Below are 27,669 nucleotides of genomic sequence, written 5' to 3' on the forward strand. Positions count from 1 at the left end.
AACTGAATGTACTGCGATTTTTCAGACCTCAACATTGCACAATGTGACATCAAGAGGACTCAATGTAATTCCACAGGAACAACAGTATTCAGCAAATCTCACCCTTTAAAGAAAAAAAGTATGTTTATCATTATTATGGTTGTGAATATCTGCTTGGAAGATTGCGGGTAGTGCCTGCTGAAAAATCAGAAGGCAGAATTGCCATGTAAGATTTCTAAGATTCAATGCAATCCATAGTTTCTTGTCCTTCCTCATCACTAAAGAAAGCCAGTATGTTATGCAAATATGCCCTGTTCTGCATAAATTTATACATACTATAGAATACAGCCTTTATTTTTCAAGCGTGGTATTGGATTTCAATGTGCATCTCATCAGTGGGAGATTTCTTAAGACACAAACTTTTGTTTCTTCATTTTATTTGTGGGCACCAGCTTGCTGGAGACAACAAGGAGAACAAAGTATACCGTAGCTTCATTTGCTAAACGAGACTAGTTTTAATCTTGATATAATTTGAACAGAATACCAAATGATTGTGTTTGCAGGTATCTGGCACCACCTTCAGAGCTCCTGAAGCACTGACCCAAAATATTTTAATGAAGAAAAGTCTTACAGATTTTAATGAAACTTTATTGTATTTTGAACTGGGGCATTTAGCCAGGCAACTGCTGACATTGGCAGCCACTGCTTTATAACTGGTGTTATTTTAACCTTCACGGGATTGCAAAGTTCTTAAATATGCATTCTACACTCTTGTCCACTGCCAGCTGTCTATCAAGAAATGTCTTCAAGGATAGGGGTGTGTGGAAATATCCCCTTATTTATCTATCTACTGAATTCATTTCCCACCCTTCTTCCCCAAGGAGCTCAGGATGGCAAACATATCAGTAATAAAAATAGAATTAAATATAATTCAAGTATCCAAGACGCTGGGGAAATTACATCTTGTATTGCTCTAGCACAGCTGTCATTCAGTTTACTGCTTCACAGGTAGCAAGACACAATTTCTGCTACAGAAATTGTCTCCTACTTCAATAATGTTGATTATCTGACAGGTGAAATATCAAAGAGGGTGGAAGAGCCCCAAAGATGACCATGGTCCCGTCACATCGCCAATATAGATTTTTATGCATGCATCTTGTGGCCCTTTAGCGCAGGAGAGGACCAACTGTGAAGCTTGTAGGAGCCACTTGATTTTTTACTAAAACTCTAGGAGCCAACAATTGGGGTCTGGTTAATTCATATTCCAGGAATTTGTTTCAAGTATTGGATCTGAACTCAGGTTATCACAGTGCTTCCACATATCTCTGCCTCTCACCAATTTAGGGAGCTATTTTCTTGCCACCGGTAAGCAACTGGGAGCAAGAAAGCCTTGCCAATCCATTTCAAATCACCCAGAGATCAACCAATATATGCTGCTCTTAACTTCTATCCACCCATTCCATAGCCAATGGTATTATTTGCTGAATATTCAGAAAAGACAGATGAAAGATACACATACTCCTTAATAAAGTTTATTGACATAACTATGCTTAGGAAAATACACTCATGGGTTAATATGCAATTTAGTTTAACACCTTACATTTTGGACAAAGGCTTGTACATAGTTTAGGTAAACAAAAAACCCAGGATATGTGATCTTTTCTGATTTTACATCTATTACAAACATATAAAAGCTCTTCATGCACTACAGTAGAGAGAAAGCATGAAAAAAAATTACCTTTGGTTTAAATTGACAGAATAATACAAGTATTGCACTGTAAAAAGCTTCAAACATGGTGCAACCAAACATAAAATGTTTCAGTGCCAGCTTACAAAAAGTTCTTTAGCTAGTGTGATTTGCTTTTTAGGGAAGGAAAAGGTATATATACACATGTGTGAAACAATTTCTTGAACTACCTGGATGTAATTAATATTGTATTTCAGCTTGTTAGCTACACAATCAAGATTCAATAAACCTAACTGAACCTGTGCTTACAATACATCAGCAAAACAACATACTGAAATCAAAGGCATTATGAGTATTAACTGACCTGTCAGTTTGTTCTGTAGAAAAGATTTAAAGTTCCAGCCCTTAGGTCAATCAATCCCTAAATAGCAGCAATATTAAGATGTGTTGCCAAGTTCCTAGTAATCCATTCTTTAGGCTACTTTTCCAAAAACACTATAGATTCTACTAACTAGCCACACTGTCAAACAACATGAGATAATGCAGGATGTATCAGGCTGGGGTGTTATGACAGGCATTGCTGCTGAGAGAAGCCCTTTAATAAAGGAAGACGCTGGAAAAGTGTATCCAAAATTCCTGTGACAATCTCAAAATTCAATTTAAGAAATATCTACTTTAGGCAGAAACACAGTAACTCATCTGTAGTTTAACCCTAATTTCACTAATCCGCTTGCAACATCTAACATTAAGACAGGAGTGACATTCCATCTTTTACCAGTTTTATTTTTAAACTGTTGAATCACTATAGGTACCGCCTTCTATTCTAACAAAATAGGGGAAAGCATACAGGAATTTCAAGTCAATCACAATATCCAATATATCTCAAGACACAACAATTACATCGCTGGAAGATATTATTTTAATACTTAACAGTTTGCCCTCTCAAGCTCAGAAACACTACCCAACACAGCTACCAACTTCTACTATCTTTTCTAGCGTGAAAGTTTTACTCCTGATCATTTGCTAGTAAGATCTTCTGAGTAACATGACAACATTTTCTTGTAATGTGAAGTCATCTAATGCCATTACTGCTAGTGACACCCCTTTGCCTCTACCTTTTCAACCAACTTGGTTTTTTAAAAAAATCACAAAAAATGTAGCTTAAGGCCACCAAGGTTTTTACAAAGCGGAAACAACTCTTTTTAAAAAGGCAGAGAGAGAGAAAAAACTCTACACTGTACTGGAGTTTCCAACCTCTGTCCAAACCTTTTACAAAACAATATTTTACAAAATGACAATATTTTACATCCAACAATAAAGTTGTGTTTAATACTATTCCAACTAATTGGTTAGGAAGACAATTCAGCAGTGTTTAATGGTTCAACATAAATATAGTTGCAACTTGATTCTCAGTTGACAATGATTGTCACAGCCAAAGTAAGTATTCAACACAAGCTATTCACACACAAATAACCAATGTTACACAATTTATTTCTGCCCTAAAGGGATTTTTCTCCCTCAGATCTTTGGCCTCCTATTAGAAAACTCCACCCACCCACCCACCCACTACACAGAAGTATTAGGTTCCTGTATTCAGTCAAGTTATATTGAAAAAGAACCACAGAAGGTTCTAGCAGAAAGGAGGAGGGAAAAAGACCGAATACAGCTTAAACTAATGCAAGCGTTAGCAGTCTCCAAGACAAAAGAATAAAAGAATTTGCTTTAATATTTCTGCAGCAGGTCCAAAAACTATCGTGATAGCCATTCTGAGGCACAGTTTAGCAGGATGTTCTTCTGCGCAAGCCCCAAGAAGTAAACAAGAGCCATGCCAGAATACACTCATGGGGTTTGTCCTGGAGAAACGTCCTCACAGATCAGCCTTCGCCTACTGCTGCCCTCCAGGTGGGAGCGGTAGTACATGGCATGGAAGGCATCAGATTGGCAAAAGCTGCTGGGATAGAATGTGCCCTATAGCTTCCATAGATGTTGCTTTGCAGGACTGCAGGTGGCATTTATATCTACAAATTCAGGAAAAACATAAATCTGAAGGGGGATAGATTCAAAAGACCTGCGGTTTTCTCACTGCTCACACATTCCAAATGCCTCAAACCTTACTGATAACAGACTTGCTTTACTTGTGACTTTTCTCCCAGTGTTTGCAAATTCATAATATATCCAATCATTTCAGCTCCTTTTTATGTCAAGTATAAAAGTATCAGGGTAATTAATTTAAGTTAGAACTTGATGGAACAAGGATCAGGAATTTCTACATCTTCCCTTATTTGTTGCTTTCCAAGATCTTCCTGATAGTGATGATCATTTCAAATTCCATGTATTATGTAATTGCCAACATTTGTCTTTGTCAAGCAGATAAGGAGCGCAATCCACCTGGAAATTCTCCTGCACAGGACCCTCTGAAATGAGTGTGAGCTGGGCAAGAGTACTTGCAAATTTTAAAATTCACGTGTACTTTTAATGGATTTTTTGCTCTCATTTGACTATTCCATGCTTAGAACTCGACAAGCACCACCCATTAACAAATTAAGTTTCCCATGAAATTTCACATGCATGCCCCTATTAATTTTAATGGAGGGCAATGAAAAGTTTCTCCCAGCAATAATAAATGCACTAAAACAGCAGAAAGTACTGTCTGCATAAAAATGCATACTATATGAATATATTATCCAACCTTATATACAGAGATATGTATGAACAACCTTCTTGGGGGCACAATCTATTGAGAAGTTCCCCTTTCACAATGGGAGCTATCCATGAGCAGTAATTGGTTCTTAGTGTGGTCTGTGGGATGACATTCCTTTAGTATCATTTGTTCCAAAATCAAATAATTAAAGCTACAACACTGCACAAACTCAGAACCAGAAAATGTGGTCAAGATAAACAACACTGGCCACAATACGCAACAAACCTGAAAATCAACATTACGGGAAGGAAACCCATTAACAAAAACCAAACATGCATATATAAAGTGTTCATATACACAGAAATAACTAAACTCCTAAAGGCTTAAACTGCATAGGTAAAAATAAAAACAATTATGTGCAACATTTTTTCATCTCTTAAAGCACAAGAAGAAATAAGAACCTTGTCGAAAAGTAGTATTTAACAAATAATGGATTCACTAATCAACAGAAAGGTAGAAAGAACTCCCAAGATTTTGGCTTGCTGATCATGATTGGGGGACCTGAAATGTATATGCAAATTAAATATATGATCATGCAATTATGTTTTCTGTTAGCCAACCTCAACATTTTTCTGAAAGTGCTCTTTTTACAAATAATCTGCCACAGTGAGTTCTTTAAGCATTCATCATACCAACAGGTGAAAATAAAAAAGGCAGATTTTTCTAGAAACAATTGGAGCAATATTTCAATTTCTAGGAGTTTATTTCTATAACACTTTGTTCAACAAGCACAGATGGCCTGTGCACTTGTCACATTGCAAGGAATTATTAACCAGGGATGAGCCTGATGGTCTCACACCCAAGACTCTCATCCTTCCGAACAAGGAGAAGGACAAGAGTGAACCAGGCTGTGCTGTTTACTGAAGACATTATCTCCCTAACCACCCAGTCTGTCGTCAGAAAACCCCCATTCACATACAGCTAAGTATTCTGAATATCAGAACCACAGGGACAGGACCAGTTACTGTTTTCTTCCCATTAGGGGGTGGGGAAACTCACACACTTGGCCTTACCTACACTGCAATGGTGTAGAAATGGAATATGGGGAAGCAGTTCCACATTGTGGCAACTGTATATAAAACAGGATCAAATAAGGGGGTCTTGAATGGGTGATCAGGAAGATACCATGTTCAAATAAATGCTGATTCACCTTCGACTTTCTCCTAGCAGTAAAGGGGAAAGAGAGAAGGAGCACATGTCTCATACCAGGCTGAAATATCTTCCTGGAATGTAATGACTGGACAGGCCCAGACTGTGGGCTCAGTCAACTGTTAATATCTCCTGCTCAAGTCCTATGGAAACAAACAGGACTCTGCAACAGCACAACAGTGCTCTTGCACACTTCTATTTTTTTTTAAGAGGCTGTGCAGGAGACACACTTGGTGGATTGTTCCCCAAGGCTACATTTCTAAACCTACTAACTTGTGAATAGTTCTGCTTCAAGTCAGCAGAAATACTCAAGAGATTCCAGGGCTCTATCCCAAGGAGTTCTGCCAATTTAACAAGCCACAGCATGCATACCCTATTTGCCCTCTCTAATCAAAGAGATACAAGTAATTAATTAGTTCAACATTTCATCAAAGGTCAGAAAAACACAACCAACTTTAAAAAGTATAAGCAAACTGAGCTTAAGCAAAGATTCTACAAGAACTGGTACCTAAGCTCTAGAATAAACTGTCATGAAACTGCAGTTTGGTTAATCTTGCCCCTTTGTTGCTTTCTCAAGATAGTACACATTTACTAAATGGCGATTCAGGTGCTTACTGTATTCACCTTCCTTTTTAAATGAACGATCGCAGAATATGCACACATAGTTCTCCTTTGTGGCCTTGGCTTCTGCCACTTCCTGGGATGGTTTCTGGTCTTTCTCCTGTGCTGTCCGAGCACCATTTAACCCAGAATCATCACTGCCTTCTGATATGTTGTCACTTATATCACTGCCCTCGTGACTGTGGATGCCTTCATCCTCTTCCATTTCCTGATTTTCATTTACTACTGTGCCACTGGACGATGCTGAAACCAGGTCTGCTTTAGTGCTCTTCTCCAGTTTTTCCGGCGACAGTGGTGGAGGAGCTTCTGCCGAGTCTTCAGCCTGCAATTCTTTTGTAGAACTGACATCTTCTGGATGTGGGTTACTCACAGTTTCTCTCTCACACATTTGTTGTATCTCTTCAGTTTCTTGTATTGGATCAGGATCAGTCACAATCTGCATCTCACAACTTTCTGGGGCTTCCGTATTTTGGGACAAATCAGGTAAAGCATCTTTTAGTACGCCTCTCTCTTTTTCAAAGGTGGTATTGGAGTCCTCAGACCTGATACAAGGAATGACTGTCAGCTCAATTTCATTCTGGGAAACTGCTTTAATTGTCTCCTCTTCTGCCATGGGCATTTCTTGCTCTTTCACCTCTATATCCATAGCCTTGTCCTGAGCAGCCACTGACTCATGATCTTGCATGTTCTCCACAGGAACACACTGGCTCTCTCTAACATCAAGGATAACAGTAGGCTGGAGTTCATTGCAAGCATTATCAGTTACCTTACTTTCCTCCTCTTGTATAGCAACAGATTCTTTAGAGAACGGCTCCTCATCTGTGACCTTCTCACAATCAAGCTTTCTGTTGTTCTTACCAGGCTTACTCCTCAGATATTTCTTTTTCTTGTTTTTCTTCAGGCAAGAATTTTGCTTTTTGGTGACTTCTAATTTGTTTTCACTCTTTTGAGAGTCCTGACATTTAGGGGACATTTTTTCAGTTTTCTTTTTCTTCTTCACTATAACATCAGTGTCTGCTGCAAAATCTTTTGCCAAAGGAACAGGGGTGGCATCTGCTTTTCTCTTTGCTTTCTTTGCTTTGCCAGATTTCTCTGTCATTTTCTCAGTTTTCACATTTGCCTCTTTGCTTTCAGCAACGGTTTTGCGACTTCGAGTTGTTACGTGGCCTATACCAACACTGCTAGTTGGTTTCTTTTCTTTTGACAGGTTCTCGTCTTTTACAGTTCTCTCACTTTTCTTTTCAGTCATCTCTTTCTTTGCCTGTTCTTGTTCCACGCCTTTATTATCACCACCCACGTTTTCAGAAGTATTCACTTCATTCTTTTTAGTTCGTAGTCTTACTTTTGAGACATCCATTGTGATGTCACAACAGTCAGGGTGCCTGGATTTGATGTGATACTGCAAATTACACTTCTTGGATGCAGCATACTCGCAGACTGGGCAAAGGAACTGCCGTGGGCTGACATGGAGTTCAACATGCTTCTTGAAGTTGCTTCGGTCAGCAGTTTTGTAGTCACAATGCGGGCAGGCCAGCGGTTTGGGCCCATCATGAACCTGCCTTGCATGCCGAGTCACTTCATGCTGGTTTGATGCCACATAGCTGCACTGCTCACATTTAAACGGCTTCTCACCTGAAGCAATCAAGAGGGAAATTACCAGTGATTAAATTACAAACAGCAACTCATTTGCACAGCTACAGATTTATACAGTTGCGCATGCTTTTGCATTTCTCAACTTAAAAAAAAAAGATTTTACAGTTAACACATTCACAAAAGACAGCAACAAACCAAAAGAAACAAAAACAAACATGCAAGCAACAACTACTCCACATATTCCATCTATGATAAATACATACCAGGAAAGATCAGTCTACAGTAATACTAGCAATTGGAATCCAAACCAAACTGGTCCACTGAAGGCAGTGTAGAAAAATGGAAATTACACATGAATAGTAGGCTTACACAAATATTACACCACACCCATATAACCCAGAAGCAATTATTTCCTCAAAAAGGTAAGATGTTTCTGCAGTGCTACCACTCCACCCCCAAACCCAGACATATAAATATAGTTCCAGGAGAAAAATACAAACTGACTGGGTGATCAGCAACTCTTACTTGAACATTAAATGTGAGTGTATACTAACAATAAAAACAGAAATCAGTCATTAATATGTACAGCAGGAATCAACTCCACAAATTACATGCATGGAGGGGTTAAAATTCAATGGCTGTTTCAAAAGTTGTCACGAATGCAGGAAACACATTAAAAGTCATGTGGATAAGTGACAATCACAAGAAAGTTTTGCAATGTGAATGCTCCAATTCAGCAATGCCCTCTTCTATTCTGCCCCAACCCCCCCTTTTTTTTGTTTAACACTCCCAGCATTCTGTGATTCAATGAGCATTGTTCAGTTCTCAATGGCATGCATTTGGGTTCCCCACCTTTGGGGGAGTATCGAAGTTTTTTTTATAGTACTGCAAAGCTTTGCATTTCCCCGAGAACTGCTGATTTATCTTCCTCTTCTGCATGGATGCTGCTTTGATGAATACTGGAAACATAGCTTAACAAGTGGGGAAGGAAGTTCACTCTGTATATTGGGAGGGGGGGCTTTCAAAGCTCTTTCTTATCATCCAGGAGACTGCCCAGAGTGAAAATATAAATAGCAGGGATTACAAGTGCAAAGCATCCAGCTAGCCATGGCTGTTTCCACAGCCAATGTAAGCACACAATTAACAACTCACCTACAGGCTGTTTTAGGCTTTAACCTTTGGCGGTCATAAACAGGCTACGAATTTTATTCTGCCAATCCCTGCACTGACATATCAGACATTTAACGAATACAGCCACAATCCTAACCACCACGGCTCTCTTGAATTGCCTTTTTACCAACCTGAATGTGTGCGCATGTGCCTGGTTAAATGAGTCTTCTGAGAACTTGAATAAGGACACATGGAACACCGATAGGGACGCTCTCCTATTAAAACAGATAAAATAAACACAAATTAAAAATCCTTAAATTGCTCATAGAGGATTGAACTGCGCGCGTGCGCGCGCGCGCGCGCACACACACACACACACACACACACACACGAGAACACAAAATAACTGAGCTGGACAATTTGGTGAGAGAAAAGTGGCATAAAAATGCTGTTTCATCTTAAAACCGGACTAGGATTTTGGTTTAAACATCTTCCTTCCTGGTCTAATATACCTGGCAAATACATCAAATATAAATTATCCCTAAAATAAATAGCACCCCTCACCTAAAAAGTAATTCACCTGCTCTATAAATATGACATAAACACTAAATGAAACCAGGGTTAACTATTTTTTTAAGCCTCTCTTGCAGAGGTGCGTGTGTGTGAGACTATTTTATAGTTTGAATTTGGGCTGAAGTGATTTCTAGCCATATTTGTAAATTTTACAACAACTCTAGAAACAATCTAGGGTTTTTTTTTATTCCCATATTGCAGGTATTGTTGCTGAAAAATAGCTGCTTGTCTAAACCTGCCTTGTAATTCTTGGCTGAAGCAAGATTTAAACCAGGGAATTCCTGCCTCCCATTCTTAGCTAAACATCCACAAATGCACTCATCAAGTGCAAGCGCCCCTGAACTCACAAGGACACTCTGCAACCTCCCACATACTCTTACAGAAAATAAGCAGCAGCAAAATTCTCTCCCACCATTTCCAGCACTGCTGCTCAAATTACAGAAAATTCCAGTTCTCCCTCAACTCCTTTTGCAAGGTCAGAGGGGATGGGAGAGAGACTGTGTTCTCTCAGACTTGTCCTGAGGTCCAAGCAAAGGTAAATGATAGGAATGAACAATTTTTTGAGGGAAACTGCCTGACCTTGGTGAAGAAATCAAAAATTGTAGCTACAACAGTCTCTCATCTTCAGGTAACCCCACCCCCATTTCCCCAAATGTTTTCCCTTGGGCACAACTGCTTCAAGGAGCGTCAAGCACCTTCTGGCAGAGCCATGCAACCTTCCTCCCCATTTGTCTTTCTTGTGTCAGAGGCCAGTAGTTTGCCCTTCTTGACCAAGGCTATCCAGGCACCTTGGCCAAACACCTGTAAATCTCATTTTCAATGGGAGACACTTAAACAAGTACTTCACATTAAAATGTACTGTGCTGAAGTTTGGCTGGATTATGTTCTAACTCAATGACCTCTAAAAGGTGTTATGGGACCCACTACCAGGTGGCAGCCTAATAAAATTTCTCCTAAAAACTCAGTTTCTATCAGACTTTTGCTAACATACGTTTTTGACACAGTCGCAATGAAACTGACTGACTGTCCCTACTGTTTATACTAGGGGTCTCTAACCTTTTAGGACCTTGAGTCTCAGCTGTAAACCTAAAGAAACTGTTGAGTCCAAAACAAAATACTGATTTCATGGGTGGATGGCAGAGGAAAGGGATTGATGTTCAGATTTCTCCCCATAAAAACATGTACACATAAACAAAACAAGTATGACCAGAAACAATAGCAGGCAAGTCAAAATGAAACAATCCCCCCAAAAAGCACAACAAACAGACAAAACTCAAATTAAAAAATCAAAAATCATGTAGGAAGGAAAGGGGAACTGTATGGGCACAAAAGGGGAGTGCCTGAGGGCATCATAGTGCCTGTGAGTGCCACACTCTAAGTATACAAAGTTGTATTGGGGTGTCTTTCTTCTCCCCTTCACTCTTCTAGTTGCAAATCTAGTATTACCACTTATTTGGGGACAGCATCAAATGATTTAAAAAATACAACTTACTTTTTTTTCATTTAGTAGAAACTGGCCAGCACAAGGAAAAGAGATCACAATGAGGAACAGAATTCTGCACATATATCCATAACTCAACTATTTATCACATTATGTCTGGTACAAGGTTACATTCTACATAGCATTAATGGAGCGGATATGTATCTAAGCTAGAGCAAAATTCTGAAGTCTTTTAGATGGGAGAACAGGGGCTATACACCACGTGAGTCTAAGATCACTAGAATATGCTACTGAATATGCTACTTCAAGCACTTCCTTTTGCCTAATAATTCAAGCATGCACATGCCTGGCTTTCACTCCTGGCACCGCTGCAGGTTTTGTCTCCACTAATTATGACTAGTCTGTTTTTCTGCCCTTTAACAATGGTTTTATACGCAGAAATCTATAGGTGAAGATATTCACAGCAACCTGGCAATTTCTGCAATAAATGGGCGAGGATAGGATTCAAAAGTGATCAACTACACTCTCCATTCCAAGCAGAATACAGTTAGGGGAGGAAGAATGCTTTCCTGCAGCACCCAATGAATCTGCAACATTGCAAAGGAACAGCAAGATGGTCTCAGTTTCTGAACATATTAAGTAATCCACTACAGCCTCACAACTCCTTCTGTGAAAGAAAAAAGAAAAAAGTCTGCCACCTTGAAAAGAATTCAAGCCTGAATCATGACGGTTGTTTCTGCTCTATTAATGCAAAATCTGAGCAAAAGTGGCAAAAGAATGCAGGCCACCACTGCACACTATATATAATGAAGCTGAAATTCCAAAGCCTGGCTACTTGTGCTGGCTTGAATTCTCTTCATCCGTAGAACATAATTACATCCAATACTGGATTGAAATCCCTATCCACATTATATATATATATATATATTCAACTGCTATATCCTGATTCTAGAACTGCACTTAAATTGCTGTGTCACATGAAGTCTCATAGTTGCTAAAGCATGATCCTCTGCTTGGCAGGAGAAGAACAGCCACAAAGCTTCCTTACTTGCCAAACAGAACTTTCTGAACCCGGGGGCGGGGGGGGGCAGGGAGAAGCACGGAGTTGCAAAAATATTGAGGCAGCTGGAAGGATCCAACATGCCACCTCTGTGAGCAAAACTAGGCCTGCCCCAACCAGTATCTGGTCCCAATGATTGGCTTGGGGTGAGGATTAGGCCAAAGAATTCATAGAAAAATATGAGGTTTGAGGGATGCTCGTCATTTTGGAACTGCACTATTCTTCCACTACCACTAGGTCCCTTAAGCACTGCCCTAAAAGCAGCTACAAGCTTAAATAGCTCAACTACCACTGTCACTTTTAACTCAAACAAAATGTTTCTGACTTCATTTTAAAATTAACTTCAAAAGCCAAGTCTACTTTTAGTGATTTCTGGCAATTTTGTTATTTTCCTGTTCTGCATTTCTTCAAAAAAATAACTTGGACACAAATGTTTTGTGAGGGTTTTATACAAACAAACCAAAAACGTTGAGCAGAGAAAAACAAATCAGCTGACTGTGGCAAAGTATTTTCAAAAGCAAAAACCACCATTGTTCCCTTAACTAGAGCTAATTTTCAGTATATAAATATCCAGTATATAAGCATCTATTTAATTGGTGATTATTTAAAATTTGATTGGAGAAAATTCTAATTCTCAAAATACACTCATTCTCCTTAAAAACTATCAGTGAGAATCAGCAAATATCACCTCCCCTGCCACACACAGATGTAATGAATTGTGTTTAATTTTATTGTTTTACCCATTAGCTCTAATGTAAAACACAATACTCCTGGTACACATAAGCGAATCATTTAAAATCAGAAAGTGCTAGTTTATAGCACAATTTATAACATGGTGGCAAACAAGTGCAAACGCACTCAAATCCAGCACACCCAAGTCCATTGCAAACAGCCAAACCTAAGAAACAGATACAACACTCACCTGTATGAGTTCGAATATGTTGCACATAGTTGTTCTTCCGGTCCGAGAAGTAGGAGCATTGTGAGCATGTGTACACTTTCCGTGGGAAATGGTTTCTTAAATGCTTCTTCCAGTGATATTCACTGACAGTTGTGTACGTGCAGATGGTGCATTTGTAGACCCTCTCATTTTCTCCAGCTTTGTTGTGGTGCTTCAAATGAGCCAGATAGTGATCATACCTGTTAGTGTTGTAGCCACAGCGATCACATCTAATGGGCCCCTTGGAGAAATCAACTTCATCTGTAGCACTGGAGGCAGCTTCTTTAACTTGGCCATGCTTCTCAGCTTTTTCTTCCACAATGAATCTCTTGGCACTGTGTACCCGAATGTGATGGACAAACTCCTTCTCTGACTCTGCCTCATACTGACACGGCTTACAGCGAAATGGTTTGTTCTTCAAGCTCTTACATTTGTCATCTGCACTCTCTGAAGTATCTGGCACCTCCAACGGGTAGCCCTTGTCCTGGCTGCAAGTATGAGGAACAGAAGGCTCCGTCAGTTCTGCCATTTCCACATTACGAACCTCAGGAGTTTCAAGGGATCCCAGATCCATATCTTCCAGGCGTCTATGGTTGTTCTCCATGCCCTGGGCTTCATCTATTCCTTCTCCATCGCTGTCTGAAAAGTTGGCATTGCCGACGGTTGTCAGTTCAGCCATTTGCCTCTCTTCACCAACCATGTAATCACAACAGTTGCCATTCACTTCTCCTGTCAGGGCCACATTTGCCAGCATAATAAGCTGTGGAGCTGCTAGCTCAGCTTTGGAAAGTTCCGAAAAGTCATACATGTCATTTGGCAAAGCCATGCCAAGGTTAGTATTTCCAGGGAACAGGCCACTGCCACCAGACTGCCCCAGCACTTGCATTGCCATATTAGCAGTTCTGTTAAAAAGGGAGGGAAAGATTGTTCAAGTGTCTGTCTATAAATTATTACATAATAATCCAAAACTGAGAACAGTGACAATTTAATTATGATACTTATCTCGATTAAGAGAAATTATGGTCAAATATGGCCACATTTTCCACAAAGACAAACTTTTAATTGCATCATGATTTCATTTTATAGCAAAGTGTCAGCGTCCTTCCCGCCTAGCATGCTCCCAGGCAAGGACTTTATATTTCAAATGAGTTGTTCACATTCAGTCTTTCTGTGTGCACAATTGCCATGCTAAATTCCACAACTGTATTTGTTCCAGTTCCAGTTATTCTGCCGCTTGCTGTCCACACCAGTGCCCTTCACTACCTATTTCTGTACCTGTGCACACACTGCATTAAAATAGATCCACTGGAAGTAGCTGGGGATTTCTTTAATACTAATGTCTTGCACAATAATTATATTTGGCGGGGGGAGACTATATCCAAAACAATTTGGAATCCCCTACAGTCCCTTTTTACTCTTAAAAGCACAAGCACACTTTCCCCAGACTGCAAAAAAATCGCAGCAGCAATGAAATATTTAAATTATGATACAGTTATTGCGCAAAGCCTATGTATTTTAATGTGTGGAGATCTTCAGAGAACAGCTCCTTTGAACTGGGTTGTTGAAATTCAAGCACATTTTCAGCATGCAGCAATTGGTAGAAATGGGTCTTTTTCCTCTGGTATTGTGGACCACAGAGGAAAAATAGCTAGGTTTGGCTCAGGTGAGGAGCAAATGTGCATAGTGGCCATCCAACGAAATGTCACCACACATGAGAAACTTCTTGACAAACCACCTACCAAAAAGTGTGCTAAATGAGCTTCTATGCCAGTGGTGACTAGATATGCAGCAGGATATACAGTATATATTTTTTCTTATCAGATTTCCTACAGTAAGATGAAATCAGGATTATATGCTTAAAAGGCACAACTGAAATTTTTATGACATGTGGATGCTGCAAAAAAATTATCTGAATGCACTGATTCCACAATAAACTCCAACTATAAGCACACCTACACCCAAGCATGCTTCATTTAACAGCAAACACCGAGAGCCTTGTAACCTAGCCAAGTGTGAATAAGGTTATTAATTATAAATAATTGGTTATCACTTTAAAAACATGTCTAGGATCCAAAGCATTAAATCTGAAGGCCACGCTATTCATCTTGAAATGAAAAGCTGAAACTAGGCATATTTTAGTTAAATGTGCAGGGTTTTATGAATACTGATAACAGTTGTAGTCAAACAATGCTTTGTCTTTTCCAGAACATTACAAGGAAAAATAGATTTAAAGTGCTAATTGTTTTGAGATGTCTCATGGGAAGATAATTGTTGATTAACTATTATTAATTCTTTAGCAGCTAGCATGTGGTCCAATAATTCTGTATAGAGCAGGCTTCCTCAACCTCGGCCCTCCAGATGTTTTTGGCCTACAACTCCCATGATTCCTAGCTAGCAGGACCAGTGGTCAGGGATGATGGGAATTACAGTCTCAAAACATCTGGAGGGCCGAGGTTGAGAAAGCCTGGTATAATGGGTGAGAGTGGGTAAATAGTTGTCATTGCTCCTTTGCTTTGGAAAACCAACTTTCAACACCAAATTTGAATAAAAAGAGCAATTAAACAATGATGGTCTAGATTAAATATGCTTTAATCCAATGCACTTTATTTCTAAACACCAAAATCCTCTAGGCCAGCACCAGAGTTAGTTGTAATGCAATACTGCAGAGTCCCTACCAAGCAAGGCCATGTTAAAAATGTATTTTGTTATGGCCTTCTTGAAAGCCAGAACCAAAAATCAAACAAATGCTAACTGGAAGACAGTTCCATTATTGCAGAACCATCACAGCAGCATACACACAGGCAAGTCCTCAAACACAGACCTTTGATTACAAGACCTGGCTTGGGCCTTACTTCCCGTTGTACTACTACAGTTAAATCATTTCAAAAACCTTTCCACAGGCCAGACTTCTTAAAACCTACTCAGAGTTGTTGTTCTACTGATACAATTACCTACACTGCACAAGTAAAAACTAAAACAGTGAACCTACCTGGAGTAAGGTATCATGTAAACATACATGTTCTTTGAATTAATTCAAAGTAAATACCTACAGACCAGATATATCCTCACACTATGTAGGGATTCACAGCAAAACAGGAACGGCTGTAGGTGATGTGTATTTTTGTGCAATTCAGAATTTGCTTCCAAAACTGAAAATGCATACACCATGGCTTTCTCAGCTCCCTTCACTTCTACTAAGGTACTGAAGAAAAGCTCACACACACACACACATTCCTCAACAAAGTGTGTTTGGCAAGTTACTTGGTCTTGAAATTAGTCAACCAACAGCAGGGTGGGGATTGTATTTAAATAAAAAGCTGGTCTCGTTTTTGGCCTAAACGCAAACGAGCTCAATGACCGACATACACAATGTTATCAAGGCAGAAAGTAAAAAGAACTAGCAGTGTTTTAAAGTCTGGAAGCTTTCAAATGCCGATGGTCTTTTATTCAGCCTCCTGCACGTTTGCTGAGAAATTAAATTCCAAGTTTTTACTCCCAAGTAAGTATGCAAAGGAACTTGAGGCCGCAGATATTCGCCGAAAAAAAGCTCACAATGGGAGAAGCCCGTTACCAAATGTGTGTGTACCATCAGCCCCAACCACCATCGACTGCCGCTGCTGCTGTTGCATTCCAGAAATAGGCATTCGGCCATTTTCTCAAATACCAAGTAGAAGCACAAAGCAGCTCTCTTTGCAAAACTCTTGCCTGCAGCGCACAACGCACAAACTCACCGAAGTCGGTGGTGCTGCTGCTCGGGAAGCGGGGGGGGGGGGAGGGAGTTGCCTTCGCCTCGTCAACCCACTTCGCCCCCCTTTCCTTCAACCTTACCCCCCCAACTACCACCCCCGCCCCCCAAAAAGTTACAACTCTCCAGCAACTTTATAAAGAAGGGGGGGGGGGTGAGCGAAGGCGAAGATTTGCCCAACTTCCTCTCACCCAACACTCCCCCGCCCCCCCCAAAAGAGAAGGAGGGCTGGGGCCTTTTCCTTTCTCCCCCGAGACCTAAGCAATGCAGCCTAGTGTGTGCGGGGTGATTTTGTTGCCAGGTTGTTCTGCAACGTCTCCCTCCCCCTCCCCCCACCCCCCCCCATACATACACATGCAACTTCCCACGGAGACACGCCACGAGTCTCCCTCTCAACTCGTTCCCTTCGAGGGTGGGGGCGGAGAAGGAAGCTGGAGGAAGGACTCAGTAGGTTGGCGATGGCGGGGGGGGGGGAGTTGAGAGAGTTAAGTTCCGTACTTTCCTCCTCCAAGGAAAACGTGGTTGGGGGTGGGGGGCTGGGGAACGTGACCCGAGGCCCACCCGACTTCCACCCGCGGAGGGTGGGGAACGCGCGAGGCTTCCCTTCGCCCCATCCATCCCTCGGCACCGGAGAGCGCAAGGTCACCGCGCGGCGCACGAAAGCGGCAACTCACGGCGGCGAAGAGGCCCAGCGGCGGGGGAGGGCGAGAAATCGCTGTCCAGCTCCACCACGCAGGGCGGCGGCTGAAGCTGCGGAGGCCTCGTCGGCTCGCTCTCGGCCCGGGAGACGGCGGCGGCGGCGAAGGCGGCTCCTCCCCGCCAAGCCTTCCTTCCGGCCACCGGGGACTAACGGCCGTTGGTCTTGGCGGTGGCGGCGGAGAGGCTGTTCCTCGGGGGGGGGGGGCTCCTCCGGCGGCTTCCTTCCTGAGAGGCCCCTCAGCCAGCCTGCCTGCCTGCCTGCCTGCCTGGCTTTCCCCCCCGCCCGGCCGCCCTCACTCCACCCACTCCGGCGACGCCGTCCCATGCGCAGCAGCAAGCAGCCGCCCTCAGATCAGCCCTGGACAGCGCCACAGGCTCGCTCCCGCTCCCCGTCCTCCCTCCCAACGCCAGCAGCACCACCAACGCGGCGGCGGCGGCGGGGCAACTCACCGCCTCTCCTCCGAGGCCAAAGGGAGTCGAGGGGGCGACGACGGCGGCGGCGACGAGCCTCCCCTCAGCGCCCAGACGAGCGGGCGACGGCGGCGCGCATTCCAGCACTCACCACGCGCGTGGCAACGGCAGCCACGGCGAGCGAGCGAGGAGGCCCGCCCAAGCCGAGGCACTTATTGCCCCGGTCCCGCCCCTTTCCTCATGGCGCGTCCCCTCTTCGCCCTCCCCCTCCTCACAGCGCCTCGTTAGGCCAGGTCACGCTTAGGCTGCCTTACGAGCAAGGCCTGGCGGAGTGGTAGCGGCTGTGTTACAAGAGCACCAGCCAGCCGTCGCTTGTGACTCTGCCAGGTTGTTTCGATAGCTTGCCTCGTTTTTTGTTAGTCCCAGACAAGCAGCTGGAGGAGGTTTATCGAGGGGGGGGGCGGTGTAGGCCCTGAGTTAAGGCACTTCCTCTTCTCCTCACCCAAGATTTACCACAGTCCCTGTTTTTTGGGCCTCCGTTGGTTCGTTATCTACCACCTCAGAAGAACCTACTTAATAAACACATACAAAAAACACACTATTGACTCAAGAAACTTGAGAGACTCTCACGTGGAGGAGCACTCACTGAGCCCCTCGGACTTGGAAAACTGCAAATGGAAATTTCTCTCATCATGACCAGCTTGTAAAATAAGGAGTGGTGTTGAGGTGATGAGCTTTAGGCTAGTTTGGGGATTCTTAGAAATGCCCAACCTCAGCGCATGCTAAAGCTGACCCTGTGCCACAAATCACTAATTATTCAGGCAGCCTGTTCCTCAACAATATGGAAGGCACTTTCCCCGCCAAAGATTCAGCCTGTTCGCTTTCTGTTAAAATAATACTCACACAGACTGTTCTTGCAATCTTCTTTGCAGGCAGAGCTGGGAGAAAGCTCCGTTTAATATGGATCTAAGCGGGGCTTTTTCAGCCAGAACCTCTCAGGTGGGCGCCATTGCCGTTCTAAGAGAATGAGGGAGGCATTCGTGGTGAGTTCTGGCACCTCTCTTTCTAGAAAAATAACACTGGATCTAAGCAAATGCATTTAAGATTGTGTTGCACAAATGTTAAGGCTACAGCTCCTTCACACCAATGGGATCTTCCGTCCCGTGTAAATAGCAATGGTGGGACCATGGTGGGGATAGACAGTTAAAGTACTCTTCCCTCCGTACCTGTCCTCAAACAAATTGCCCCCCCCCGGCTTTTTAATTTTTTTAATAACAATACATAATTAGTGTCATCTCTATATTTGCCTCTGGAGCTTTCCCTTGAGCGTGGTTGATGGGCACCTTATTCACCAACTTCAAGTGAGCCAGCCAATGTAAACCTGAGAAGTCGCACTGAGCTTAATATGGCTTACTGCGGATTAAATGTGCATAATTTTGCATCTCAAGTCTGAGTCAGTAAGTCTGTCCTTCATTACTACCCTGGATGAACATATGCAATCCAGGCTGATTTCAACCATCATACTGTCTTAGGAATAATGCAGGTTTACCTTATAGGGCTGTTCTAAGATACATTGAGAAAATATGTCCAAATCACCTAGAACATTCTAAATAACTAGATAAAATGCTAAGTGATATAAATAATTTTGACCAACTTTTTCTGAAGCCAAGAGTTTTGGGATGCCGTTGAGTCAGCTTCTTAAATCCTAGAGGAGGGCAAGGCAAGCAAAAATGCTAAGGGAAGGAGGCAAAGAAACAGTGTGGAAAGCAACACAGCAGACTGGGGAAATGAAAGTTGGGGTTTAGATATGATTGCCAGATGTCTCAAGGTCTAGACTCGAGGACAGACTTCTGGAGTGAGACTTGGAAGTATTTGTATGCTTTTAGTAATTAATTCTCATCTGATTTCCAGATCAGGAACTCATGGTCATACTTATATGCTGTATATTATACTTGCCTTTCTTTACTATACAGTGGTGCCTCGCAAGACGAAATTAATTCGTTCCGCAAGTTTTTTCTTCTTGCGAGTTTTTCGTCTTGCGAAGCACGGTTTCCCATAGGAATGCATTGAAAATCAATTAATGCGTTCCTAGGGAAACCGCCTTCAGACCAGGTCCGGGGACAGTCTGTCCCCCGACCTCTTCTGAAGGCTGGGGGGGGGAACAAGGGCTCTGCTGTCCCGGGGAGATTTTAAAATGCTGGGGGTCAGCAGTGAACGCTTCGCTCCCGCCCGCCAGCATTTTAAGATCGCCCGGGGCAGCGGAGAAGTCTCCGCTGTCCCGGGAAGGCAGGCGGGGGGGGGAGCAAAGACTTTTGCCCCCCCCCGCCGGCCTTCAGAAGAGGTCCAGGACCTCTTCTGAAGGCCGGCTGTGGGCGAAAGTCTTTGCTCCCGACCGCCAGCAATTTAAAACAGGTCCCCGGAGATTTCCCTATGGGCTTTCGTCTTGCGAAGCAAGCCCATAGGGAAATTCGTCTTGCGAAGCGCCTCAAAAACAGAAAACCCTTTCGTCTTGCGGGTTTTCCGTCTTGTGAGGCATTCGTCTTGCGGGGTACCACTGTATTTGTAAAGGCTGTCCTATAAGAAGAAGAAGAAGAAGAAGAAGAAGAGTTTGGATTTGATATCCCGCCTTTCACTCCCCTTCAGGAGTCTCAAAGCGGCTAACAATCTCCTTTCCCTTCCTCCCCCACAACAAACACTCTGTGAGGTGAGTGGGGCTGAGAGACTTCAAAGAAGTGTGACTGGCCCAAGGTCACCCAGCAGCTGCATGTGGAGGAGCGGAGACGCGAACCCGGTTACCCAGATTACGTGACTACTGCTCTTAACCACTACACCACACTGGCTCTAACATTCTCTGGAAGTTTCACTAAAAATAAAATGCAACATAATTATTATTATTATTATTATTTATTTATTTATTTATTTATACCCTGCCCATCTGGCTGAGTTTCCCCAGCCACTCTGGGCGGCTCCCAATCAGTGTTAAAAACAGTACAGCGTTACATATTAAAAACTTCCCTGAACAGGGCTGCCTTAAGATGTCTTCTGAATGTCAGGTAAGTATTTATCTCTTTGACATCTGATGGGAGGGCATTCCACAGGGCGGGCGCCACTACCGAGAAGGCCCTCTGTCTGGTTCCCTGTAGCCTCACTTCTTGCAGTGAGGGAACCGCCAGAAGGCCCTCGGCGCAGGACCTCAGTGTCTGGGCTGAACAATGGGGGTGGAGACGCTCCTTCAGGTATACAGGACCAAGGCCGTTTAGGGCTTTAAAGGTCAGCACCAACACTTTGAATCCTTGTTTATTTCCAGCAGAGGAAGAAATAATACTAGTTGGCAGCATGGCCATAAATCAAATACTGAGAACAGGGGGTAGCATTCAGCTAGGTTTTACTCATAGTTAGTCCCGATTAGATTATTTAACATGATTATCAGAGAATCATAGAAAAGTAGAGTTGGAAGGGACCCTGCGGATCATCTAGTCCAACCCCCTGCAATGCAGGAATATGCAGCAATTCAGAATGACACAGCTGTCCCATATGAGGATCAAACCTGCAACCTTGGTGTTATTAGCACCACTCTATTATGTTAGGTCCATTAATTTCAGTGGATCTGCTCTGAGTAAAATTTAGTTGAATACCACACTCAGATTTTAAAACCACAAGTTGTTTAAAAAGCCTGGGTGGATTAAAAGGACTACATCTGGCAGTGAAAAGGCCATAGAGAAGACATGAGGTGAGTTTCTCCTGGGATGCTAGTCCACATCTGGAATGCCACCATTGAGATGGCCCTCTCACTGTAGACACCTGCCTTGTTTCACTTGGCGGGGCACCAGAAGTAGGCTCTTTTAAGAGGATCTCAAGATTTAGATAGATGTATGCTAGAAAAGTTGGTGCTGGAGGAGACTCTTGAGAGTCCCATGGACTGCAAGAAGATCAAACCTATCCATTCTTAAGGAAATCAGCCCTGAGTGCTCATTGGAAGGACAGATCCTGAAGCTGAGGCTCCAATACTTTGGCCACCTCATGAGAAGAGAAGACTCCCTAGAAAGGACTCTGATGTTGGGAAAGATGGAGGGCGCAAGGAGAAGGGGACGACAGAGGACGAGATGGTTGGATAGTGTTCTTGAAGCTACCAGCATGAGTTTGACTGAACTGCGGGAGGCAGTGGAAGACAGGAGTGCCTGGCGTTCTCTGGTCCATAGGGTCACGAAGAGTCGGACACGACTAAATGACTAAACAACAACAACATGCTAGAAAAGACTATCTGTCAGGTAGCCAGGCTCCAAGCTGTTAAAGATTAGGACCAGCACTAATGGACCCAATAATTGGGCCCACTAATGGACATGGGGCCAGTGCATCTGACAAAGCACTGATGCAATATGGCCAAAACCCCAATCCCAGTCAATAATCTCATCACACTATTTTGAACGAACTACAGGTTTTGGACAATTTTGATACAACACATTGTAATATAGGAGCATAACTGGTCAGCTATCTCCATCCAAGTATGGACACAGCTAATAGATCACCTGTGTCACTGTCCTAGCACAGAAAGGGAAATATATAAATACTAACATGATGGTGGGGGGGGGGGAGGATGGTGGGTTAAGCTCTGAAAGGAATGTGGTTGAGGAATGAATGCTGGAAATGGACCCCGAGGAAAACCTCTGGGCCCCTTTCTCTTTGGGATTAACTTTTTCCTAAACCAAACCCTTCCCTAGCCTAAGGAGGTGGCTAAAATCCTAACCAGTTCCAATCCTGAGATCCGGCAACCATTCAGTTAAGAAAAGATATAAGGAGGCAAGAGGTCCAGACCAAAAAGTCAGGATTAAGAGGGAAAAGAAAATTTAGAATTAGTAGAGAAAGGAGAGGAGTACACAGTAAGGAGCTGTTGAGTTGAGAAATCATATACCTTTTTTAACTAACCAGGCATGTTTTTGGCTGTGGGCCAAAGTATATCAAGGATTCTGTAAATACTTTTGAAAAAGGCTAAAAGGAAGCTCAGAGAAATTTGGCATGTGTGAGGGAGTTACATTTAAATGAGTATGGTTTGTTTTCATCCGCTGAAGTATGGATCTGTTGAACTTGTTGCCCAATCATTTATGTGAGCTGGAGATCCCATTTTTAGAACAAAAGTGCTATCTGATGAGATGCTAGATTGTGACCCCCACCTGAAGTTGACACCCTCAGGCACTTTCCCCCCACCCTGCAAATTAAAGGTATGCAGATTGCAGCCTGTTGTTTTGCAGCGAGGAATAGTTTCTGTAATGGGACTAGAGGCAGGTGGGGGCATAGTTGCTGGGTTCTTCAGCTGGATATAATTTCACCACTTCATTAGGCTGTGAGTACATTTTCTAATATTTATCCAGGTACTGAATGGTTCGTGCATAGCTAGCTTTCCTTGATACTGCAAAAGCTTGGGTGTTTTTATTAAAGTAACAGGGTACCTTCAAAAAGTGTGTTATGTGGCCTGGGGAGGGGTTCTGCTTTTGAAAAAGAAAGTAAAAAATTCCACCAGGCACTCCCGCCAAGCCCTTAGGCTTATCTATAATAGCTCTTTGGATCCCAGACTGTTTGCTATAGTTTGAGATGTAGGTTTTCAATTTACTTGAATGGCCACAAATACATGCAACCCAGTCTATATCTTTTGCATTTTTAAAATATCCAAACCTTTTAGGCCGTAGAAATTACAGCATTTTATTGTTTTCCTTGATCTCAATCATTCTTGCACAATCAACAGCTAAATCACATGCCTACAGTCCACGAGTATATCAAAATTATATCAACATTATTTCCAGTCCTACAGCCTGATTTCACTTACCTCACTCAGGTATTCAAGTTACACAAAGTCAACAGTGTTTTCTTTCTAATAATATTTCAGCTAAGAATTTTTACATAATCCATAATCAATTATGTAGCTGCACCTTCTGCACCTTGTTATTATAAAGCATAACAAATAGGTAGAATGTTAAGTTTTATTTATTTATTTCACAATATTTATACATAAACTGCTTCATTGTAATAAACCTCTAAGTGGTTTACAATAAATATGTTATGTACTGAAGTTCTCACCCTGGGCCAGCAGGGGGATACTGTAGATAGTTATGCAAATGAAGGATCGAAAGTGACATTTAGTGATTGGATAGTTTTGTATGCAAATGAAGGATCGAAAAGTGACGTTCAGTGATTGGATAGTTTTAGAATGTTGCAACAGTTACAATTGTTCTGTAGCTCTATATAAGCAGGCTGACTGAGCTCCTCAGTTCAGTTCTGTTCCAGCTTACAAAATAAAGAGCTGCTTTGGAGAAATCGCTGTGTCGTCTGCTATGTCAACCCACAACTTAACAAAATATTTTAAAAATTGGCAAAGAAAGCAAAAAACAAGTAATTAAAAACAATTTAAAGTTGGTTAACATTAGACTAAAAATAAATTAAAACACACCAACATTATGTATCTGAATGGACTTGCCAAGCAAAAGTGTTTTAAGCAGGTGCCAGTGCCGAAAAGAGTACAGCAAAAGCACCCGCCTCATGTCATTAGTCAGAGGGTTTCAAAGTTTAGGTGCTGCCACACTAAAAGACCAATTTCTTAAAAGTGTTGAACAAGTATTATGTGGCACCTGTAACAGTGCTAGTTCTAAAGATTGAATCAGTTAAGTGGGTACATATGGAGTAAGGCAATCTTACAAGTACGCTTTCATCTCCTGATATTCTCCTCAATCATCTCCCAGAGAATCACAATATTTGAGCAATACTAATACTCCGTTACACTTTTATACCTCCAGTTCATATCTTCCACCCCAAATACTATTTTTTGAGTGTCAAATGTCATCTTAATATGGGTTTGTAAGATTAATAATAATATTTATTACAATGCTCCAAATCCATTTCTAAGAATCCTCCCAAATGCTTCTTCCTAAGCCTCTCTTCCATGTATCTTGGTATGAAATGGGGATGGGGAAAGCTGTAGTTATGGTATTTAAATTTTATTTTATGTGCTCCAGCTCATAACAAATATTACAAAGCCAGCTGGGTAAAGAGGAGCTAGAAATAATATTAATGGTTAATGATAGTTATGGGAATGAGAATTATGGGGTTCTGTGTTCATTAGCTTCTCATTCCAGTAGTCTGTTGAGATGTTATGAGAAAGATAAGGCGTGCAGAATAATCTATAATAATATGTGTGATTATAGATAAATTAGCATTATAAATTATGCACAGCACAGTATTATTATAAAGTTTTAGGGTGCACACACATACCAGACACCCACTCCACAGAAAAACAATCCTTCACCCTTCAAAATTCAGATAATATTCCCTGAGAAAAAATACACTTAGAACAATCCCAAAAACCTTATTGGCTCTCCTAATGACTCTATTTCCTCTGCAAAAGAAGAACCTTTCCCAATAGTTATTTCACTTACAAATCTTTCAAATCCTGCCTTAAGGGCATATTTTCTGTATGAAAAGGGTATGCCTGCGACTTGGATTCAAGACTATTTATCATCTCAAAACAATGGCCAGACTGCCCAGGTATTGCAATCAGTAAAAACATAACCAGACATTGGGGAGAGAAGCCACACTTCTGTGATGTATGTATGATGCTCTTAGGGTGGTATTTGGCTAAGGGGTTGGGCAATGATTAAAGTCTTTAAAGGTTCCTGCACACTTTGTTCTAGAAGGGACACGGGTGGTGCTGTGGGTTAAACCACAGAGCCTAGGACTTGCCGATCAGAAGGTCGGTGGTGATCTTCTGTTGCTCAGTCCCTGCTCCTGCCATCCTAGCAGTTTGAAGGCACGTCAAAGTGCAAGTAGATAAATAGGTACTGTTCCGGTGGGAAGGTAAACAGCATTTCCGTGTGCTGCTCTGGTTCGCCAGAAGCGGCTTAGTCCTGTACGCTGGCTCCCTTGGCCAATAAAGCGAGATGAGCGCCGCAACCCCAGAGTCGATCACGACTGGACCTAATGGTCTGGGGTCCCTTTACCTTTACACTTTGTTCTGGGTCTTTCACTTCATTGCAAGAAGGCGGGGGGGGGGGCGGACTCTGTTGCAACAATAAAGCAAAGCAAATTCTGCCTCTCTTTCACTGGATCCTGTCTCCATCCATTCTTCTCTGACTGTTCATGGACTTAGGGGACTCAGAGTCCCTTGGGAAGTTGGGCATCAAAAGCCAACCGCCAATTTTTCTACAACAGTACTGTATACTTGCTTGTGCAAAATGCAACATTTTACAGAGATTAAAGTTACATGTTCGTAGAAGGTATTTTGGTGGAAAGACGTTCAGAGACAGCATACAAACAGCATAATTCCTGGTAGGGAACACAAAAGACATTGTACACAATCCTGCACAAGTTAACTGTGACTAAGGCCTAAGACAAATATAATGTTCTCCAACGTATCTCTTACCTGTGTTTAGAAGATTGGGAATGACCTGCAGGCTTTCACAATGTTTTATCCCTTCCTTTTTTTGGAGGTCGTCGTGGCACAGCAAAAACTGTGATAGTTTGGGCACTTGTATGGGGTAATTGGCCAGGGACAGGAGAAGGTGTATACGCCGTTGTATAGGCAAATGACCCACCAACCACAGCTCTATGTAAATAAATAAATAAATATGCTTACTTTTGCTGAGGGAACCAACTCGGACTGTTAGGCCTTATTCTGTGTGTCAGTGGCTATAGGGTCCCATGAGGATTTTTCAGTGGAGGAGGCACAAGCGTTCCAAGACCCAACACAAAACACACAGAGTTCAGGCCCCCTGGGCCAGTCCCATATCACATCCCTCCCTGCCTTCTATCCACAAATGTTCTCCTTAATATACCCCCAGCCTGGTGTTCCTCTAGGTTTCCACCCCCCCCCCCCCCGACCACCGCCAAGGTCTGAAGTCAGATGTAAATCTAGAGGATTGGCCTGGGGTGGTTTTTCCAGGACATAATCAACAGGCATAGGAAGGTTTAAGATCCTCTTCCACCATAGCTAGTGCAGTAAACTGTGGTAAACTTAAAATACCTTGGCAAACACAGCTTTTGGGAAATAAAGCATGTAATTATGTTACAACTTTTTAGCGTAACTTTTTTGTAACATGACTTGGTAATGCAAAATACATTTTGATTAAATTAAATTAGTATAATTTTGTTTTGCTTGGTAAGTAAAATGTGTAAAATTGCATAGGAGTAATTTAAAAATTTGCCAAATACTTGCAGTTATATATTAATATTATTTTTATGTATTTATGTATTATTTAGCATTATCTGACATTTTCAGAAAGTAAAATTTAAATTCTTTAGTTCTCCGAGAGCAGTTTACATGCTTCTTCATCAAATGCATAATTACTAAGCGAAGTGCTGCCATTCACAAAAAATAAAATTTCTCACACCCAAAAATATATATTTCACTGAAGAAATTTGCAAAAATTAACTTCCACCTCCAAAAATGACACACCCTGCTCTGACCTGCTTATCAGCAGAAAAACTGTTCTATCTTGATTCAAACAGTGGTTATATCCTTCTTTGAAAAACTCATAAATAGATCTGTGCTGGTAAATTATGCTTAAGAGTTTTCCAATAGACAGACAGGTCAAAATTTACATAACAGAAGAATTACTTGGCAACATTTGATCATTTCAAAACATGGGAGAATGTCCAGTGTTGTTTCTTTGTCCCAGCAGCTTCCTCCTGAAATAATTTTGCACTGAACAGCAACTAATCTAATTAACAACAAAGAGTCTTGGGGCACCTTAAAAGACAAACAAATTATTATGACATAAGTTCAAGTTCCATTCTTCAGATGCATGAAGCATTATCAGTTTGCAGGGTTATTCACATCTACACATGGTGAGAAGTTGTAAGCCGTGAACTCAGAGGGAGATGAAATGCAACAAGTGCAAGCAGTGGCAATTCATTCAGGGCTTGGAATATATGTAAAACAAGCATAGTGTCCTTTCACAAACGATAACACAAATGATG

The 27,669-nt window shown here is 42.0% G+C and overlaps 2 protein-coding genes across 5 annotated transcripts in view; one reads left to right on the forward strand and one right to left on the reverse strand.

Moving 5' to 3' along the window:
* SRP72 (signal recognition particle 72) overlaps nucleotides 1-27,669 on the forward strand; it is a 216,911-nt gene that overhangs the window by 133,291 nt on the left and 55,951 nt on the right. The gene's annotated exons all lie outside the window — the stretch shown is intronic.
* On the reverse strand, nucleotides 1,496-19,629 carry REST (RE1 silencing transcription factor). 4 transcript variants are annotated; one of them, XM_081176241.1, is made up of 4 exons: nucleotides 17,749-19,629; nucleotides 12,837-13,756; nucleotides 9,032-9,115; nucleotides 1,496-7,769 (listed from the first exon to the last, which is right to left on the reverse strand). In XM_081176241.1, exons 2-4 carry the CDS (start codon nucleotides 13,744-13,746, stop codon nucleotides 6,064-6,066), a joined length of 2,700 nt encoding a protein of 899 aa, XP_081032367.1. In that variant the 5' UTR covers nucleotides 13,747-13,756; nucleotides 17,749-19,629; the 3' UTR covers nucleotides 1,496-6,063. The 4 variants fall into 4 exon arrangements, with proteins under 4 accessions (XP_081032367.1, XP_081032365.1, XP_081032366.1 ...); XM_081176239.1 differs by lacking the exon at nucleotides 17,749-19,629 and adding an exon at nucleotides 17,274-17,685; XM_081176240.1 differs by lacking the exon at nucleotides 17,749-19,629 and adding an exon at nucleotides 17,098-17,228.

Source organism: Podarcis bocagei, assembly GCF_964188305.1.
Source record: "Podarcis bocagei genome assembly, chromosome: 17".
NCBI lineage: Eukaryota > Metazoa > Chordata > Lepidosauria > Squamata > Lacertidae > Podarcis > Podarcis bocagei.